The sequence below is a fragment of the Fundulus heteroclitus genome, chromosome 3, assembly GCF_011125445.2.
Source record: "Fundulus heteroclitus isolate FHET01 chromosome 3, MU-UCD_Fhet_4.1, whole genome shotgun sequence".
NCBI classification, from domain to species: domain Eukaryota; kingdom Metazoa; phylum Chordata; class Actinopteri; order Cyprinodontiformes; family Fundulidae; genus Fundulus; species Fundulus heteroclitus.
The window spans coordinates 29,879,950-29,900,306 of record NC_046363.1 but is presented as its reverse complement, the minus strand read 5'-3'; the positions used below and the strand labels follow the sequence as shown (position 1 = coordinate 29,900,306).

General features: G+C 41.2%; 1 protein-coding gene across 1 annotated transcript in view; it reads right to left on the bottom strand.

The window, feature by feature from the left end:
• Positions 1-747: 747 nt before the first annotated feature.
• atp1a3b (ATPase Na+/K+ transporting subunit alpha 3b) overlaps positions 748-20,357 on the bottom strand; it is a 32,104-nt gene continuing 12,494 nt past the window's right edge. The window contains exons 3-22 of the mRNA XM_036135175.1: positions 16,978-17,091; positions 16,376-16,435; positions 14,758-14,961; positions 14,472-14,585; positions 13,437-13,571; positions 13,102-13,219; positions 11,542-11,810; positions 11,179-11,377; positions 10,832-11,076; positions 9,120-9,312; positions 8,085-8,260; positions 7,718-8,005; positions 7,133-7,301; positions 6,467-6,621; positions 6,258-6,381; positions 5,143-5,288; positions 4,930-5,060; positions 4,735-4,836; positions 4,552-4,643; positions 748-2,376 (exon numbers count right to left, since the gene is read on the bottom strand). Coding sequence (XP_035991068.1) covers positions 2,348-2,376; positions 4,552-4,643; positions 4,735-4,836; positions 4,930-5,060; positions 5,143-5,288; positions 6,258-6,381; positions 6,467-6,621; positions 7,133-7,301; positions 7,718-8,005; positions 8,085-8,260; positions 9,120-9,312; positions 10,832-11,076; positions 11,179-11,377; positions 11,542-11,810; positions 13,102-13,219; positions 13,437-13,571; positions 14,472-14,585; positions 14,758-14,961; positions 16,376-16,435; positions 16,978-17,091 — 3,063 coding nt within the window. The 3' untranslated portion in view covers positions 748-2,347. The remainder of the gene's footprint in view (positions 2,377-4,551; positions 4,644-4,734; positions 4,837-4,929; positions 5,061-5,142; positions 5,289-6,257; positions 6,382-6,466; positions 6,622-7,132; positions 7,302-7,717; positions 8,006-8,084; positions 8,261-9,119; positions 9,313-10,831; positions 11,077-11,178; positions 11,378-11,541; positions 11,811-13,101; positions 13,220-13,436; positions 13,572-14,471; positions 14,586-14,757; positions 14,962-16,375; positions 16,436-16,977; positions 17,092-20,357) is intronic.

Genomic DNA, 20,357 nt, shown 5'->3' with positions numbered 1-20,357 from the left:
AAATAGGCTGACATGTACAGGTTTTGGTGCATTACCCTGGGCTGCTGCCAACTCTTCCACCGACAGCAGTGCATTGTGGGCAGGGACACTAGGTGGCACTTTCCTCCCCGGATTCATGCCGTTTTAAACAAAGCCTCTGTTCCGCTGCCACATATAGCTGCAGCAAATACAAAGTCATTGTGTAAAAATGGCTTTATGTTTGAAAACTCAGAAAGGCTGAAAGAGTTAATGTGAAACGTTTTGGTAAAGGAAGATTTATCGTTTCGTATAACTATTATCAGAGTTAGGTCAAGAAGTGCATCGAGTAAAAGAGGAGCTTCTCCTGATAACAGGGTTCCTTTACAATCTGGGAAAATCTGGAGTTTGATTCAAGTGTTTTCCAGGTCTGGAAATATGGAATAATGTGAGAAATGTGTGTAAAAAATATGAGTTTGAAGGTTTGATTATCAATCCCGCTGTCTAAATCCATCCATTAATTTAGGGTCTGCCCATCCATCAACTTCCCAACAAACTTTTCCGCAGGTTCCATGTTTTAAAGCTTGACCTTTCAAGAACGTCAGAGTTTAAACGTGGAACCTGGTTTACCAGGAATCTATAGTGAATTCACAATAAATTCATAATGAACTTTTGCTTTTCTGCCCGGATATTTCGGTGTGGAAAATGTGAGACTTCATGTCGAAATGTGAGCGTTGGACGTGAGAGCTAACAGGAACCCCCTCGGCACAAAATCAAAGCCAAAGACGCAGGTTTAGGTTGTATTAAATGTTCTAGATGTTTTATTGGTGTTGGTTTCATTTATTTGACACACATTATTTCTACAAGTTTTGTATGACTTTTTTTTTTTTTTTCTTTTTCCATCTCATCCCTTTCTGTGGTCTGGGGGGGGATGGACCTAGCTGAGACTGCTGGCCCCCTTCGACTGGTCTCCAACACGCAAGTGTGCACAGATCCGAGCCGGACTAACCGGGAACAGGATCCGGATCCGGATCCTGTAAATACGGGCCCCAGGCACATGGACTCATTCTGTCGCCACTCGAAATACATCACAGCACACTTTCACCACATCATACCTGCACACATGCCTTGATGGGGAACCTGAAGCCTTTTGGTTTAATAAACACAACTTGAAACCCTGCTTTGCTTCTACACTGAAGATTAGCCTCTTGAGAAACCAGCAAAATAAACAAAAAAAAAACTGAAAACAAAAAAAATACAAAAAAAGAGAGACGCATATCCTGACCAATAGTGTTTATGCTCTTCGTGAATGTCGCTCTTGCGTTGCCGTTCGACCGGGGTGTTTTTTTTTTTTTATTGTCTCGTTTAAATCCAGGTATAGAATTATATAGATTTCCTAGAGCACACAGAAAGATTGAGTTGATTCACCAACTTGGGGAAGAGGGGATGTACTGTAATAGTTATTAACAACGACAATGGTTCACACTGTGCACACCAACGGAGACAACTGGGGCGGGAGGGAAAGGGAGAGCAGGGCTGTGAGAGACAGAAGGGACGGAGAGGGAGGACAGGATGCCATGAGATGTGCTTTGTTAAGCCTAAATGAGGAAAAGGCTGTCCTCACACACCTTCTCTCCCTTATCAGCAATAAAAAAAGACAGATAAATCATCAAAGTCCCTCCCACCCCCACATATATAAAAAAAAAAAAACAACAACACTGATTATGGAAAGCAGAAGTTAACGGAAAAAAAAATGGACGCTGTGAGATCGTCGGGGTGGGGGTGGTGGTGGTGGGGGGGGAGCGACCACTCCGCGGATCCCCCAGGAACAGGAGACAGAGGCGAGAGGTGGCAGTCGAAGTAGTGGCCGGCGTTGGGATCACACGGTGTGATCTTTTAATCTGTGTGTGATTGCAGGACAAGCAAAGGGATGCTGGCGAGGGGAGAGAAAGGAGACGGGAGTACTAAAATACAGAGGGGGGGGGGGGAGAGAGGGAGGAGGAGAAGCAGAATGGTCCTTTTTTTTTTTGCAGAGCATAGACACTCCCTCTGTATCTTCAGCTCATTCAAATCTACATACACAATATGCAGCTGCCGCTTGGTAGATATATTGGTATAAGTACACAGCAGTGAGAAAACACATGCAAAGAGTATCATAGGAGGGAAGGGGGGGGGGGGGGGCGCAGGGCAATGTAGAAAGTTGTAAAGGTGCTTTTGCTGTTTTCAATCTTTGGGGCAGTTGTGATGGAAATTGCTTGAAAGCGTTTTTTTTTTTCGTCTTCAAAAGTGGGGCAGGGGAGTATCTGGAGATGAGTCTTGCCGAGGATGAAGTGAAGGAGAGAACAGATGAGTAGAGGATGCAAAGGGGGCTTGAGCGAAGGTGCTCCACTGATCAATAGTATGTCTCCCTCTCCACCCAACCTGCGGCGCAAAGAGAGGAAACAAAAACACAGAGAAAAGGTTCAATTACTGAGAAAACGGACCGTACTAAACATTTGAAGAAATGTGCACATTTGTGTGGCTGAGTGAGCGAAATCCAGGTGCATCTCAGTAAATTAGAACTGGTCGTTTGGTTCAGCGATTCAATTTAAAATAAAGTCCCACATTGTTATTGTTCGCAGAGTGATGTAACTCAAACGTTTATTTCTAGTAATATTAATATGGCTTACAGCTGATAGAACACAAACTTCAGTTTCCCAGAAAATTTTAATTTAAATGATGCCAATTAAAAAAACAGATTTTTAATACAGATATGTTAATAACTGTGGTTCAAAGTCTTTTCAGATGAACGTAAATTGTCATTTCATTTGTACATGCTGGAGGTCTGGAGGAACAGTTAGTAATGGTTTGGGGCGCCATGTGATCTGCTAGGGTTGGGCTACCGGGTTTTATCAAGTCTAAAGCCAATGTACACTGCAAAAAGAGAACTAGAAATAAGTAAAATTTTCTTGAAATTAATGTATTTGTCCTTGATATGAGCAGGTAAATAAGATTATCTGCCAATGGAATTAGTATTTTTACCCCTAAAATAAGATAATTAGATATACTTCACTTGAAATAAGATAATGGAGATGAGTTGTTCCTATTTTAAGTTCAAAAATCTTATTCCATTGGCAAATAATCTTATTTACCTGCTCAAATTAAGGAAAAATTCTCTCATTTCAAGAAATAATTTTGAGTTCTATTTTTGCAGTGTAGCCGTCTGTCAGGACATTTTAGGTCACGTCACGCTTCCTAACTTTATTTTCCAGCAGGATTTGGCACCTGCTCACTGTCATAGTTACCAAAAGCATGTTAAATGCCCATGTGGTTGATTGGCCACCAAACTGGCTTTTTGGCTGAACATCATAGAGACTCTATGGATTGTCGTGAAGAGGAATGGTAAATGACTTGTACTTGTATAGAGCTTTATCAAGTCTGACGACCCCAAAGCGCTCTACACTAAAGTCAGTCACCCATTCACACCCCGACGGTGGTGAGCTATGTTAATAACCACAGCTGCCCTGGGGCAGACTGACAGAGGCGAGGCTGCCATACATCGGCGCCACCGGAGTCTCTGACCACCGGCCGCAGGCAATGCGGGTGAAGTGTCTTGCCCAAGGACACAACGACTGAGACAGTCGGAGCAGGGGATCGAACCGGTAACCCGCCAGTTATAGGAAGACCTCCGTTGCAAGTTAGGGAGGAAGATTAGGGACACTTGAACCAACAAAGCAGATGACCTGAATACAGCTATCAATGCAACCCAGGCTTCCAAGACACCTGAGCAGAACCACAGGCTGATCGCCTCCATGCTACACTGCATTGATGCAGTAATTCATACAAAAGGACCCCCGGCCAAGTACTGAGTGTACAGAGCATGAACATACTAACGTTTCCTTGTAAAAAAAAAGGAAAATTCTTTAATCTTGTGTCATATCCTAATGTTCTAGGAAACTGTATTTTATTGGCTGTGAGACATAATTGTGAAAATGAAGAGAAATGAAATCATGACATTCATCACTCCATGTGTGATAAATCCATGTAGGATATTCATTTCACTTTTTTTAATTCAATTACTAAAATAAATAGACATATTCAGTTATATTCTGATTTACTTAGATGCACTTGGACGTTCAACACATCGAAAACATAAAAAACAGATTAACAAATTCATGCTATTTATTGAATTTTTGCAATTGCAGTCGTCACCTAATCTGAGACGTAGGTTTTTGTTTTGTTAATTTTTTTACTATAATTTTAAGAAACTGCAACAATAGGTTAGTAATGGAAAGTGTTGATAGCTGCTGGGAAAACGTTTTAACCATTTATCAGGCGCACACAGCAGCTTATTCAGACAAGGGCTCCGCAGGATGTGACCGCCCCCCCACTAAGAAACACACCTGCACCTGAACGAGAAAAACTACGCTGCTTCTGAAAAATGTGTCAAAGAACGGCTGCTGCACAGCTTCAGTCGGTGGGAGAATAAAACACAAACGTGTTTAGTCCCACGAGTAAATTACGGATTTATTCGTGGGACTAATAAAAAAACGCGGAAATGTAAATCTCACGTCTTCCACTGAAACGCTTTAATGAGAGGGACAACAAAAGACTTACCACCAGGGTTCCGGCGGAGGATAAGTTTTCGTACTTCATCATAAACAAAGATGAGAAAACTATAGGGGAATGCACAAAACCACCAGCTAGGCCTGCGGACGAGAAGAAAGGCATCCGGATGAAGTAAGCAGAAACCATTTGAGGCCTCATAAAGCAGCGAGACTGTTTGTTGCTGACACCTACTTTAGAGGATACATCCTGAGAGCCACATCCATGCCAGGGCAGTAGGACAAGAAGGCAGCCAGGGCTGTCTCTTCGAAGAGCCCGAAGATCAAAATCTTGTTCCTGAGCGCAGAAACACAGCAGGTATTGGCGAGATGAAATCACAATGAGATGTAGACGTTTAGACCTAAATGCCTTGTGAGCTCCAGGCCTCACCTCATGCCCTGCTGGAACACAGAGTTGCGCCTGGTCTTGCAGATGATGAGATCAGCCCACTGCACCACAACGATGCTGACGAAGAAGGCTGTGTGACACGTAAACTCCACAATCTTCCTCTGTTCGTACGTCTGGGGGAGGAAGCAAGGACAGACAGTGAGACCAGCTGACAGAACGTGAGGATGCGACACTAAAACAAAAAGCCACACGCACCCACTGCTGCCCATAGCTGTCCTCCAGGTCGTTGACACTGCGGTCATCCCAGTTGAGTCGGATGCCCAGAAGGAAACCGGGCAGGAAACCGTTTTCAGCCAGGATGACGAAGTAGCTGAAGAATCCTCCCAAGGCCTGGATCATCCCTGAGGAAGCAGACACAAACACACACAGCTCATCTTTATGCGTTATCACATTACACTCACATATCTGAAGGTCTTTCTTTTGGATATTCCTCCTTTCCAGTAGGGTCTCTACCATTTTTCATCTGAATTTTGTTTATTCATCAAACCGCTGAACTCTGACATCTTTCCTCCAGCCATTAAAATGCTTATTATCCTGAGCTATGAACCTGTGTCTACATACAAGTTAGAAAAGAAACCAGTCAGCCAGCCAGTCAGAAAAGGCCCAATTTGTTGCAGTTTCTTTAACAAAATCAGTGAAAAGCACTCTGAAGTCTTGAAACACTACTTTAGCTCTAATGTAGTAATTCATTAGAGCTAAAAACATTAAGAATAAGATGGGATTACATTTTTTTTGCACAGTACCTTTAAATATAAAGAAGATGCATATATCATTTTTGTTCAGTAGAGATTAAACAATTTATTTTTTTTATCAAAACATATACTTTCAGCTGACTTATATAAAACTTGTGTCCCAGTAAAAAAGAAGCCTAGCTTTATTTTTACAAACAGCACATGACCTAAAAAAATTAACATATTTAGTATTTAATTCATTCCTAAGGAAAGCCCATACTGCATCAAAAACTGAGAACAATTTACAGTTTAATCTAACTTTATTTTTGCGTAATGGCAGAACACCCCTTGTCACCGTTTATGGTGAGAATTCAATACACATTCAAATCACATTCAAGAGGAACAAATGTGACCTTTTGGTAGAATAAAAGGGCCATTAAGAGTTATTTAACTGACATTTATTCCAACTTTTCACTGGTTTTAAGGTAAACTGAGTGATATGTTACACCATGCTCTCAGCTCTCTTCATTTTTAACCGACACACATCATCTTGGTATCATCGGTAAAGGATGTTCATGCTTCTTCAGATGAAACAACTCTTTTGCAAAATATTCAGCACACTTTGTCTTTTTTACGCACCAATTTGTCCGTAAGCAATGCTGATGAGCCTCTCGTTCACAAGCTTGTCCCTGAAGGGGTTCCTGGGCTGACGCTTCATGATGTCGCTCTCTGCAGCTTCATAGGCCAAGGAAATAGCTGGAACCTATCAAAAGAGGACGACATGTTAACTTTTGTCTGCACAGCTGTTGGAACGTATCTGTACATGAAATCAAACGGTAGGTTCTCACCATGTCCGTTCCTAAATCGATGCAGAGGATGGTGATGGTTCCTAGGGGCAGGGGGATGTTGGCTATGATGAAGAACAGGAAGGGAGTGATCTCCGGGATGTTGCTAGTCAAGGTGTAGGCGATGGACTTCTTCAGGTTATCAAAGATCAAACGGCCTGATGGCGAAGAAATAGAAAAATCACATTAGACGATACTTAATAACGAACCTCTGGACACATAAAACATGCTAGGATGCTAAACTAACACTTAGCATTGCTTGATACTAAGGTCAATGCTGACAGGAATAATTTAGAAAGCACTGTATGCTGAGTATGTCTGTTTAATAAAAAAAATTTAAGTAAAATTATAATCATTCACTTTAAGATATATTTGTTTATTAATGTTAGGGGTTAAACCTAAAATAGTTTGCTGGGTCAAACTTATAACCCAACCATGTTCTGGTTAATCAGCCCAGGAATAATTGGTTGATAATTGAGCCAATACTGGGTTGGCTTAATAACCCAAATTAGTAAAATTTGTGTCCAACAATGTTTTTTAATCTAAGATTTTCCGTCATCGTTTGTTTTTCTTGTAATCTAATTTTCCACCCTCTGCCAACTTCAACACCTTATCATCAACACTTTATCGATTTAATCTCTCCCAGTTCTCCCCTCTGGGCCTTCCCACCTTCTTCCACTCCAGTGACAATAGAGGCAAAGTTGTCATCCAATAAGATCATGTCTGCAGCCTGTTTGGACACGTCGGAGCCTGATATTCCCATGGCAACACCGATGTCGGCCTTTTTCAGAGCAGGCGAGTCGTTCACACCGTCACCTGTCACAGCGACAATGGCGCCCTGAGAGAGATGGAGAAAAGGGAGATGCTGAGAAGGCCAACCACACAGAAACTATGTTTTATTTCAGAGACCGTCTGACTCAAACAATTAGCTGAAATACAGTTAATGCTGTAGATAATAAAAATATCTTATTTCTGAAATATAAATAACAAATCGTTGGACAGGCTGGATTTGTTTCCTAATGTAAAACAGAAAACCCTCTTCAAATTACAGACTCGATTTCAGTTGAAATTAAATAAAAAAAAAGCCTTTTTATGTTTCAATTTTCCCTCGTGCCCAGAAGATGCCAATTTCCTGAACATCTAGCGCCCCCTGCTGGTGAAACACATGTCTAGCAAAGACGACTGTAACTCCAGAGAGGGCAAAAGCTTGCTTTTAAAGCCCTTCTATAAAGACAATGTCAAAATGTCCCCAACCTGTCTCTGGCATCCCTCCACGATGATGAGCTTCTGCTGAGGGGAGGTGCGAGCGAACACGATCTCTGTGTGATTCCTCAGGATGTCGTCCATCTGTTCCTGGGACAGGTCCTTCAGGTCGCAGCCGTGAATCACGCAGGCTTTGGCGTCCCTCGGGTTCACCTGGCTGACAGGTATGTTGAGACGAGCCGCGATGTCCTCCACGGTCTCGTTTCCCTCCGAGATGATGCCCACTCCCTTGGCGATGGCTTTGGCTGTGATGGGGTGGTCACCAGTGACCATAATGACCTGCGACACGGACGAATTAGAACGTCTGCCCGTCTTTAAAATCTATACAGTGTGGAGATTTAAGCATCGAGCAGCTCACCTTGATACCAGCGGATCGGCATTTTCCCACGGCGTCTGGCACGGCGGCGCGAGGCGGGTCGATCATGGACATGAGGCCAACGAAGCAGAGGTTCTCTGTCTGGAAGTTAACATCATCGGTGTCGAAGGCAAAACCTTTGGGGTACTGGTCCTCCGGCAGGAGATAGTGACAGAAACCTGAAAGACGAAGCCAAAAGATATTCGTTTTAACTAGGTTAACCTTTTATCCTTTCATCTCACTGTCTTTTTTTTTTTTTTTTTTAATCCGACTAACATTAAGTGAAAAAAAACTTTTGATTCAACACTAATTTCAGTAACAGTGTAAGCTAAGCTTTGAGTATTTTTTACTAGGGCTGAACAATTAATCGCATTTTCAATATAATCGTGATTTAAAAAAACCAAATCGCAGAGTCTGCAATTTTTGGCTATGTAACAATTAGGGAATTAGACACGTCCATTAGGTGTCAGTAAAATGTTTAAAGTGGGTTTGCCTCCACATGGAAGGGAAGACAGTTGCAGCAGTGAGATAATCTAATTGTATTACTTGTTTTAGAGTTTATATAATCATACATAGCATTAAGTACAGGTCAATCAGTTTAATACATAGACTTGCTTGTTGGTTGGACTTTGCACTTTATGTTCAACAAGGATTGATGTCCAAATCAACTAAAAGCTGTTCTCTTGAACAATATTCTGATTAATAAAGAAACATTAAAAGGTCTTTTAGCAACTAATCTGCACAGCGAGGAAACAAATTGATTTGTTGTTTGTATATATTTAAAAAGACATGATAAATTAAACTGGAAAAAAAAAAATCGCAATAAATCGCAATATTAAGAAAAAAATCGCAATTAGATTATTTTCCAAAATCGTTCAGCCCTATTTTTTACTATATGTAGCAATGGAGGGAAAATCCTCTACTGCTACATGAATCTTCAACAAGACAGCACATGCTCCATGTTAGTAAAAATAAAATACACATTTTCTCCTGCTGCACCATCTCACTACACCGTCGTTCACCAGTACGTATTCTCACCCAGCACTCGCTCTCCCAGTCCTCCCAGCTCCATGTAAGCGCTCTGGAACGCCTCCTTCAGCTCCTCGTCCATAGGCTGCTCTTTGCCCTGAATCATGATGGTTGTACAGCGATCTAGGATCCTCTCAGGGGCTCCCTTCATCACCAGCAGGTAGCGGTTGTCGTTGGGATCCTCTGTTTCATGCACTGATAACTGCACGGAGAGAACAGACATTAAGATTCAGATCAACACCTCGTGCCATTGAACTTTTTGCATAATTTGTGGCGTTGCAAATGCAAACTTTAGCGTATTTTACTTGGATTTTATGTGACAGACCAACATAAAGTGGTGACTAATTGTGAAGCGGAAGGTGACTGATTTATGGTTTTCACAGTTTTGTTTGTTTTTTTTTTACATAAAAACTCCAAAGGAATAAATCTCCTTCAGAAGTTGTATATTTGTTTAAAGAGTCTCACTGTGTGTGATTAAACCTCAGTATAAATGTAGCTGTTCTTTGAAGGGCTCAGAGGTTTTTTACAGAAGATCTGGAGGTTTTCCTTCCCGTTAATGGGTGGTTTTTCTTTCCACTGTCGCTTCATGCTTGCTCAGTATGAGGGATTGCTGCAAAGCCATGGACAATGCAGACGACTCTCCCTGTAGCTCTACGCTTCTCCAGGAGTGAATGCTGCTTGTGGGGACTTTGATGCAATCAACTGGTTCCCTTATATAGGACATTTTTCACCAATCTGTATAATATGATTGAATTTGACTTTGTAAAGTGCCTTGAGATGACATGTTTCATGAATTGGGACTAGATAAATAAAATTGAATTGAATTTAATTAAATCTGCGCTGTAACAATCTGACCCTGCACATCTACCTGAAAACACCATCCCCCAGGTGAAACATGGTGGTGGAAACGTCACTCCATGGGAAAGCTTATCTTCAGGAGGGACAATGATGCTGATCAGGTTCAACGGAAAGATGGATGGAGCTAAATATCGGGGAACCCCGGAAGAAAACCTGCCAGAGGCTCTGAAGGTCTTGAGTCGGGGGTGGAAGTTCACCTTCTGGCAGGACAAAAGCCCTAAACATACAGCCAGAGCTTAGGTCCAGTCCAGTCCTGAATCTATCACTTAAAGTACTTTATACTACAACTTAAAGGGTAAAACGCCTTGCCCAGGGGCATGGAGACATGCGGCAGGTGGATTCAAACCCACAACTTTCGGAATGCAAGACAGTTGCTCTTGTCACCGAGCCACAGCAGCCATAATCTGCTGTAATGGTTGAAAATGTATGTTCAAAGAGGCTCTCAATCTTAATTTCATTTAGTTTATTCATCTACAGAAATTCATCTGTAGAAAGATCTACAGTGTTGACTCAGGGAGGCTGGACACAAATGCAGGAGATGCTTTTTTCTTTTACTCTTATTTGTGAAAAATGTTGAAAACCCTGCATCACCCTTTCCTACTCCTGACTATTGACTGACTATTGAGCCGATGTGACAAGTGAATTTCTTCAATGTGAGATCAATAAAGACTATCTTATCTTATCATTTTCCTGCCACTTCACATTTATCCACTACCTTATGTTGCTTTAAAGTCCCAATAAAACAAATAAACGGCAGTTTGATACTTTTGCAATACACTGACAACAAAGCCAGTAAAAGTCGTCTAGTAATTTATAGAGACCAGTCACATCTGGAGGCTGATACATGGAAGGAAAGCACTCACCTGGTATTTGTTGGTGGAGTTGAAGGGGATCTCAGCCACCTTCTTGTTCCTGTCCCGCATCGCCCTGACTGAGCCGCAGGACAGCTCGATGCACTTAAGCAGAGCCGACTCGGAGGCGTCTCCGGCCACGTCCCGCTTCAGGATGGCTATGGAGTCCTGGCCGGCTTTGAACTGCGCACGGTTGCACAGAGCAGCGATACGGGACAGAGCCTGCCACGTCGCTGAGCTCTTGTCAAAAGAAGCACCTGAGGGAAGGAGCAGAGGGAAGCGTGTTAAGAGTCCGGTTATCCATGGCGCGGCGTGTTGCAGGGGCCCTGCACCGTCTGCGCCGCGGTGCCCTCTCTGACCTGACTGATCCTCGGTGGTGTCGGCCTCGTGGATCTGGTTGTCGAACCACATGTGGGCCACGGTCATCCTGTTCTGGGTCAGGGTGCCCGTCTTGTCAGAGCAGATGGTGGAGGTCGAGCCCAAGGTTTCCACGGCCTCCAAGTTCTTCACCAGGCAGTTCTTCTTCGCCATACGCTTGGCGGTCAGAGTCAGACACACCTGCAGAGATACAGACCTACAACGTTAATACAGGTAACATCGGGAAAACAGCTCATTACATGCTATGTTTTTTGGTTAATTAAAAGAAAATACTACAGTCACAATGTGGAAAAAACTAAATGTTTTCCTAAAGTGCGCTAATATGGAAACCTCTGTTCACTTACGGTGACTGTGGCCAGCAGCCCCTCAGGCACATTAGCCACAATGATGCCAATAAGGAAGATGACGGCCTCCAGCCAGGAGTAACCCAGGACGATGGCCAGGATGAAAAAGGTCACGCCCAGGAAGACGGCCACGCCCGTGATGATCTGGATGAAGTGCTCGATCTCCTTGGCAATGGGCGTTTTGCCGGTGTCCAAACCAGAGGCCAGAGTAGCAATGCGACCCATGACTGTGCGATCTCCAGTGTAGATGACGATTCCACGCGCTGTGCCTGATTAGATAAAAAAAGAAAAAGAAAAACACAACATTTACAGAAATGTGAGACAATTTGTCAATCCGGGCGACATGCAACCATAAAATGCACACAGTGGATGAGAGAAATCATATCAGGGATAACTTACTTAACAAAAATGACATGAACGAATTTGATGTCACCTAATATATTTGATTTGAGTAAGATGTACACTGCATCCGACACAGACAGTAAAATCAACAACATCCTAATACATATTTAGAGAAATTTCATCTTTTCTTTAAGTTATTAAACCAAGCACTGCCTCCTTCACAATTACTGGCACACCTGGTAGAGACGTGTACGAAAGCCTTGAAATAAATGGTTACAGTGGAGACTATGTGAAATATTTTTTCCTCTTACCATGCCCCCTACTGTGCATAGTGAAAAAAAAATCAACCTGGGTCCTTCTATGCCACTCATATTCACTGGTTCCAGTTGTTTTAAACCAGTGGTGTCCAATATTTTTGCAAAAATTAGCAATAATAATAATAATGTGATAAAATTAGCAAACGAACTGGATTGGTAAATTATTGGTAAATTTTTTTATGTTATTATGTTTATGTTATTAAATAGACAAATATCCGATTTCCTAATTTTTTTTAAGTTAATTTTCTGTTTTCATTTTTTTACCCAAATCGCTTTCCATATTTATCTATTGTGATTAGAAGGATTAAATGATTTTTGGAATCCTATTCACTATAAAATCTAAATTAAAACAATAAATAAGGGAAACCAAAAGCACAAAAACTTTGCGTTGTACATAATACTTTCCATTTTTAGGGGATTTTAAATTGTCAGCATCTTTTTTGATATATATATAGAGAGACATTAGACTTTGGAGGCTCATGTTTGAAACCTTTCTACATTTTTCATGTGACTGTAGATCTATTTTAGGTGAGTAGCTATCTTCTTGCAGCCAACTGAATTAATTTTAAAGCTCAACACATGTCTGTCTTGTTTGATTAACATGTCGTCCTGTCTTTCCCATTTTAAAGAGTCCGTAGAAGGTCTTCTGTATACCCTTCATGTTTACACTTGATACCTTTATCAGCTTGAAAAGTAAAATAAAAAAGTACAATTACATGAATTTATTCATTATTTCTTATAACGGGATTTGTTATTTCCGTCAGGGACAAAATGTAGTCAAATAAAAGATGTTTTAGTATGAGATTACGCCACAGCCAAAAATAATTGTGGAGGCCGCTATATATTCACAGAATAACATAATTTATACTTGATTATTCACTTCACACCACACCGCCAGTACCTTCCACACAGTTGGTGGAGAAGAAAGCAACGTTGCGGGTCTCCAGGGGATTGTCATGGGTGTTGTCAGGTGACCTGCTTTGTGGTTCTGATTCTCCCGTCAAGGACGAGTTATCCACCTGTTGGATGGCACAAAAATACAAGACAGGCAACTTTATGAGACAAGAACCAGAATTTGTTTGGCCTTTCTACACGCACACATCAGAGTAAATTCATATAAGGTTCTCTAAAAGACAGCATGCAAGTTAAACCAATACAAACAAACCCTGTTTTATTAAAAAGCTCTAGAATAAAGTACATAATTTCCAGCCTAAACGTTCTCCCTCTTGTTTGTACCTTGCAGCCATGAGCAGAAACCACCCTGATGTCGGCAGGGATCCTGTCTCCTCCCTTCACTTCAATCAGATCTCCGGCCACCACTTCTTCAGCGTTGATCTGCACCTTCTCACCCTCACGGATCACCAGCGCTTGCTGCAGGCACCCGGGTTAGAAAAAAAACAATAATATTAATACACTGCTTCTTTAATTATCTAAATACTGTCTTGAGTGCATTGTATCTGTGCAGTTACACCATAACGGGAGGGCCAAACAAAACTTTTACTGAGACCTGCAGCACAATAAGGTTTTCTATGTGCCAGATTGTTTTTAACAACAATTCATGATATGAGTTCAAAGGTTTTTATAAGCACATACTCCATATATATAAGTTTTTTATGCTTTTTTCTTTTTTACCTGTAGTACTTTGAGATCTTTTGATGGAAAGTGCAGTATAAATTAAATGTATTATTATTATTATTATTATTATTATTATTATTATTATTATTATTATTGTTATTATTAATATTATTATTAATATTATTATTAATATTATATTTCTAGATACACATTTCACATTCAGTTGTACTGCATTACAGCATCATGCTGTGAGGATACTTTTCATCTGGAGGGAAAGGAAAGCTGGAGAATTGATGGGAACTAAACTAAAGCTCTTTTAAGAACCTCAGGTCCAGTTTAAAACTCTGATGGCTCTGAGACCAAAAAGCAAGGAAATTGTCCTTTCTTGTTTTGAATAACTCTGGATTCACAACAAGTCGCTGAAAAGTAAGAATAGGTTTGACAAATATTCATCTTGTCATTTAATAAAAAGAAGATAAAGGGTTTGTTATTTGAATATAAATAAATGTAAAAAGCCATTTTTTTCAGAAACCTTTGATTATTTTTTTATCCACCAGCTTCTTGTTCAGTTTTATTTTAAGTTACTCTGTAAATACAACCATTTTTGCTGCTGTTACATTAATGCGATATATTTTCCTGAATTTCAGAAGAACATTTTAAATGATGGTATTCCCTAGATTTAGTGAGCACGCTTACCTGTGGCACCATGTTCTTAAAAGACTCCATGATTTTGGAGCTCTTGGCCTCTTGGAAGTACGAGAAGCAACCAGTGATGACGACCACAGCTGTGAGCACAATACCGAGGTACAACTGTGGCGGAGAAGAGACAGAGAAACAGTAAAACATCTGTACAGGTGTGAAGAGCAAAGCCACAGCGCAGGACACCCCTAAATCAGTTTGCTGAGGGTTTATTCTTATTATTTCTCAGAGTCCTGAGTGGGGCGGATGCGCTGACGTGAAACCTGACGTGGGTTTCGCTCACATTGTCGCCTGCTGGGTCGTCCTCTGTGGCTGCCTGGATGGCGTAGGCTAGAAAGCAGAGAATGGCGCCGATCCACAGCAGGATGGAGAAGCCACCAAACAGCTGGCGACAGAACTTGACCCACTCCGGGGTGGTGGGCGGAGGGGTGAGAGCGTTGGGACCATCTCGGATCAGAAACTCTGCTGCCTTGGCATTGGTCAGTCCCTGGGCAGAGGAGGGAGGACGGAGAAACCTTAACATCAACAGCGATTAGATGTCAGTTTCATTTTATGTCCTATTACTATTTGTTGTTCAGGGGGAACTGATAATAACGCACAATAACAGTAATTTTATCGCAAGAATTTGATCCACAAATTTGTATTTATTGTTGATTCACACAGGCTATAAATTACGCATACAGGCTCAAATGCATACATTTACCCAAACTGTTAGATTTGAATAGAAGCCTTTTAGCAAGTTGCAGAGAAACCACACAGTTTTTTTTAATCCATCAATGAGCTTCTGACACAATTCTGGCTGGATTATGTCTTGGTAGAAATGGATATTAATAATTAATTTGCTTTCTTTGCCTGGCTTTTTGAGGATGCTCCATAAACAGGATTAACATCAGCACTATTACAGAAGCAAAAAGGTTACAGGAGCTGAGATGAAGCTGAAGAATTTAGATTACCCTATCCGCTTTGTGCAAAGCATCATTTGTGACAGCGGCTAAACAACATACTGGTACCACCACCATGCTTAGGTCTGAAAACAACCTCAGCACTCCTTTATACATTTTTCTTGTTATTGTGGCCAAACAAGTTCAATTCATTTTATTCATAAAACATTTGTAAAAAAAATAAATAAGAGTGGAGCAAAACATCCCATAAGATGATAAAAAAAACATTTCTCCATTTTGCTTGTCCAATTGCACATTTCGGTCGAGCTCTAAGGGTTACATTTTGAAGCTTCCTTCCTCTATCGTGACCGTTGAACTCACTGATCAGCGTCAGCCTTTTGTGGTCCCTGAAGTATTTTTTATATCCCAGCCAAGTAAAGGTCCTAAACCCACGTCAAAGCTGGCTTTTAAATGAAATGCATGCAGATATCATGTTTCTGGCACAGCCCAGACTTTAGCCTTATTGGAAAGTGGACTTTCCATAAAATGTATGTCCGTGCCTTGAAACAAACCAATTTAAATTAACTCTACTATTTATGCTAAGAAGAGTGGTCAACTATCCAGCCGGGGTTTTGACAGAAGCTTATTGAAGGCTTGTGATCAAGGTGCAACTTGCTAAAGGATAATGAACCACATATTACTGGGGATGTATATGCATATTGCCGCTTGTACATATATGCATGACACTCTGCAGATTTTTAAAAAGCTGCATTTTTTCAGTCTCCCAATGCTCATTTTAAAGCATGTGTTGAAGTAATTAAATCCTTGAATTAGAAGGCTGCAAATTCTTCATAAAAAAATTAAATTAATGTGTCATTTATGCAGATGACGACCTGCTGTCTACACGCCTGTATTTCTAAGTTTGCCTTCAGGTTCTCAGGACCTGAGCTGAACAGGCCTTGAATATGATTTAAACCAGTCTGCTGCCACCTAGTGGTAGAGCCTGAAAACACAACTCACCTGGACAATGTCAGTCTGGAATTTTCTGGACACTTCCTCAATGGACATCTTATGTTCCGTCTGGAAAGAAACAGCAACACAAAACAAAACAAGGACACAAAGGAAACAAAAAAACACACGTGTTAATAGAATGTGGTGTCAAGAAATATTGCATATATCATTTATCCATGCAATATTGGGTGGAAAATGTCCTGAATGACAACAATTGTATGCTATGTACAGCATTTCTGCATTTATACAAAATCTATTGTAACAAAATACAAATTATGTATAAAAGTACTCCATGCATGCAGTTCACCTGAGAGATTAGAGTCACAGGGCAGCCAGGTATGGCGGCCCTGATGTCTGTTTCTTGAGCTGGAATGTGGAGTCAAACTCACAGCATCCTGATAAAAAGTCAAACCCTTCTAATGGGCAAAACAAAACCAATCATTTTGCCTTGTGTAAAATTATTTATTTCTCCTTTACCAAAGGCATGGGGTGTTTAAAAGGACTTTTTTTTTTTTTTTTAAATCACCCATTTAACAGGCTGCAAAGTGAACTGATATAAAACATGTTTGGTTAGAAAATACATCAAGAGGTATAGAGAGGGTTTTACTCACAATGGGCACTTCCTTTTTAAGGTCATCCATGTCCTTGGCCCCCTTCTTCTTCTTGGGGGATCGGTCAGCTTTGTCCTGTGTGGTGGCAACGCGGTAACTGTCTGAACGACCATACTACAGACACACACACATGTTTTATACATGCCCTCGGACTAAACTAAGGAGGCAGCCTTTGTGCCTGACTTCAGCTGCTCTCAAATAAACTGAAAGAATTGGACACATTGCATTTGGGGTGTTCTCTGTCTTCCTAGAAGTACCCATTGTTCACAGACTGCACTGGAAATTGGGGGTAATTGATATATCTACAAGTTTAAATACGTCGTAAACAATGTTGTAGCCTTGCGAGGTGGCCTTGAGAGGTTGGGTGTTCTCAATTAGGGAGGAATGTAATAGATTAAAATAAAAAAGCAAGGTATAACCCAAGAATATGCTGCTATTATAAGTACACTGTATTGTCAGATCAGAGTGTTAACCTGTGTTGTACCAGACTCATCTGATATCCGCTGATCTAATGCTCCGACAAACATAACGCCCAGATGGACACATCGCAACCTAATAGAGAGCAAATGGTTTAACCGGCTCCTTTTCATTTAATTATAGAGCAACAAGCCATGAGGATATCAGAGGAAGGCAGAGTAGAATCCAAGGCTACACGGTCATCAAAGCTCGTCTGCTTATAATTCAATATGCCGCGACACTTTGTTGTCAAGATGAGTAAGAAAGAAAAAAAAATAGTCACCCAACAGGACACACATCAGACACATCAAACGTCCTTGTACCTCTCCATCTGCTTTGGTTTACAGCCCATTGTTAGCTCAGAAAGTTTTTCATTAAACCTTTGTTTACCCCGGTGAGTCAGTTCAGACCCGCTTCTCATTAATGTTTAATGTCTGGCCAAGAAGCAGTATAAAATGGAGATACCAAAAAACAATAACAACAACTATTTAACAAAATAGCAATGAAATAAAAAAGATAAAAATGTATAATTAAAGGTAATTAAAAGTAAGTGCTAATAGTCAAAGTTCCAACCATGGCTTTTTGCAAAAATGTTCTTACCACTCCAACCTTTTAACATTTAGAACAGAACTTTATAACACCTACAACCAGAAAGATCAACATTTTTATTAGGATTTTATATAGTAGACCAACACAAATTAGCAATTAACAATTTTTTAAAGCTGCAGCTCGTTTCAGGTATGTCTCCAACAGCTTTGAATATCTAGAGACTAAAATCGTGGCTCGTTACGCTTTGCAGCTGAAGCCTAACGGGGAAATGGACGGAGAGCGTCTTTAAACTGCGATTATTTTTAAGTCACCACATTCTCATTTGAATTTAGGTCTGAACACATGAATAGGCTTTGATCTAAACTATTTAATTGCAGCTCCGGCTGTAGGTTTATAGCTTGTTGTCCTGCTGGAACACAAACCCTCAGGCTCTGGGCTTTTTGCAGCCGTTAACAGGTTTTCACCCAGGGTTGCCTTGTTTGTACGTCTGACCAGCTGGAGGGAAAAAAGGCATCCTCACAACGTGATGCCGCCACCGCCATGTTTTAAAAGGAGAAAGATGTGTTCAGCTTGATGTGAAGTGATCATTTTCCACCACACATATGTAAAAAAAAAAAAATCTGTTTTATGTTTTAAAAGCTTTGAATCCCTGATCTGTCTGGTGTAGTTTTTGATTTTCATGATGCTCTTTGTTCACTAATGTCCTCTAATGAACATCTGGGGGCTGGAACAGCTGGATTTATACTGAGATTAAATTAAACACAGCTTAGCTTTATCTATTATTTCTGCAGCATCTGAAGGCAACTGTTAAAAGCATGGCTTTTTGCAAAAAAAATAGATTTTTTTTCCTGGATTTTGTTTTAGGGTATGAGATTTAAGCAGGAGCCTCTTCAATTTTTTTATTTAAAAAAAAAAAAAAATGGAGAAAAACATGTTTCATTTTCTTTTCACCTCACAGTTATTTGCTTTATTTGTTGATCTGTCCCATCAAATCCACATTAAGTATGAGATATTTAAAAGTTGAAGTGATATGAAGCTTTTTCAGGCCACTGCATGCGGTGGACCACAGCTGTTTGCACATGAACTACACTGCGGAACAGTGTGTTGCTCTCTGTGCTATTTATCCACCTTACTCCTCCCATGAGGTCAACACTTTGAAATGAAATACAAACAAGTTACTCTTCTGCTTGAGAGGAAAATTACTGTAAAAGTGGCCTAAATATTAACAGAGCTCATTCATCCCTGCCCATTCCTCTCCGTTTTCAACCGGTTTGCTCAGCTTGTCCTGTGGGTCAAAGCAATGCAAATACGGCTCATCAAGGGCCAGAGGCGATGATACTGCCGCCCCCAGGGAATACGAGAGGGTCTCCATGGACCACACCTTAGAAATCTGGTCACCAAGGTATTTTGTAATTGAAGAAAAGTTAATAAATCACAATTTATTAAGTACAACAACAATAATAATAGTAATTTAAACTTAATTTGTCTAAGGTCTACATTGACATGGCTGATTTCGATGAACAGTGCTCTTAAGTTATTTAACCCGGCGCCCTCTGGTGGTACATCTAGGAAGTCACTTACATTGAATATAAACGGCAGATTTGTCCTTTAAGGCAAATCTTGAAAGTGTGTTTTCTTTATGTAGGTTTGGATTATGTACATAAAGGAGAAGGGGGGTTGTATGAACTATTACCGCAAATTCTCCACCTATGTTGACTGGCTTGCCCAAACGAACCGCACCAAATCAAACACACCTGGATGGGAACAAAGACAAACTTGCCTCTGCATCTCCCATTTGTATTGTGATTGCGCCGCCGTTGCGCAAACCCGCCCCCTTGTGAAATCGAGCCCTCTGTGTTATTCAGTTTCTTTCCCTCTGGTGCCGAATAAACCCGCCTCTCGTGGTTTTGCTCCCCATGCACAGCGGTTTGGATGATACCAGACACGCACGGCAACTCTCGCTTGATCAGGCGTCGCCTTTGGGTTGCTCAACGACCACTTCCCAGCTGAGAGCAAAAAAAACAATAAAACTGCCGGCTTGAGCTTGTTGGGCGGAGAGCAGCGTGTCAGCATGAGGGAGCAGTTCGACCTGGCTGCGAGAGGTGCACGCACACACACACACACACACACACACACACACACACACACACACACACACACACACACACACACACACACACACACACACACTCATATGCAAACGCACGGGATTCGGCAACAAGAGAAGCAGGTAAGCAAATCTCTCGCTGCAGCATGTCCAGGCAGGCCTGGTGGGGAAGAGGCTGCACACTGAGAGAGACTGGTGTTGTGGAAAAGTACTGCTGATCCCCACTGAGACGGGTCATAGGTGTGTGTGAGTAAAAAAGGGGGGTGGG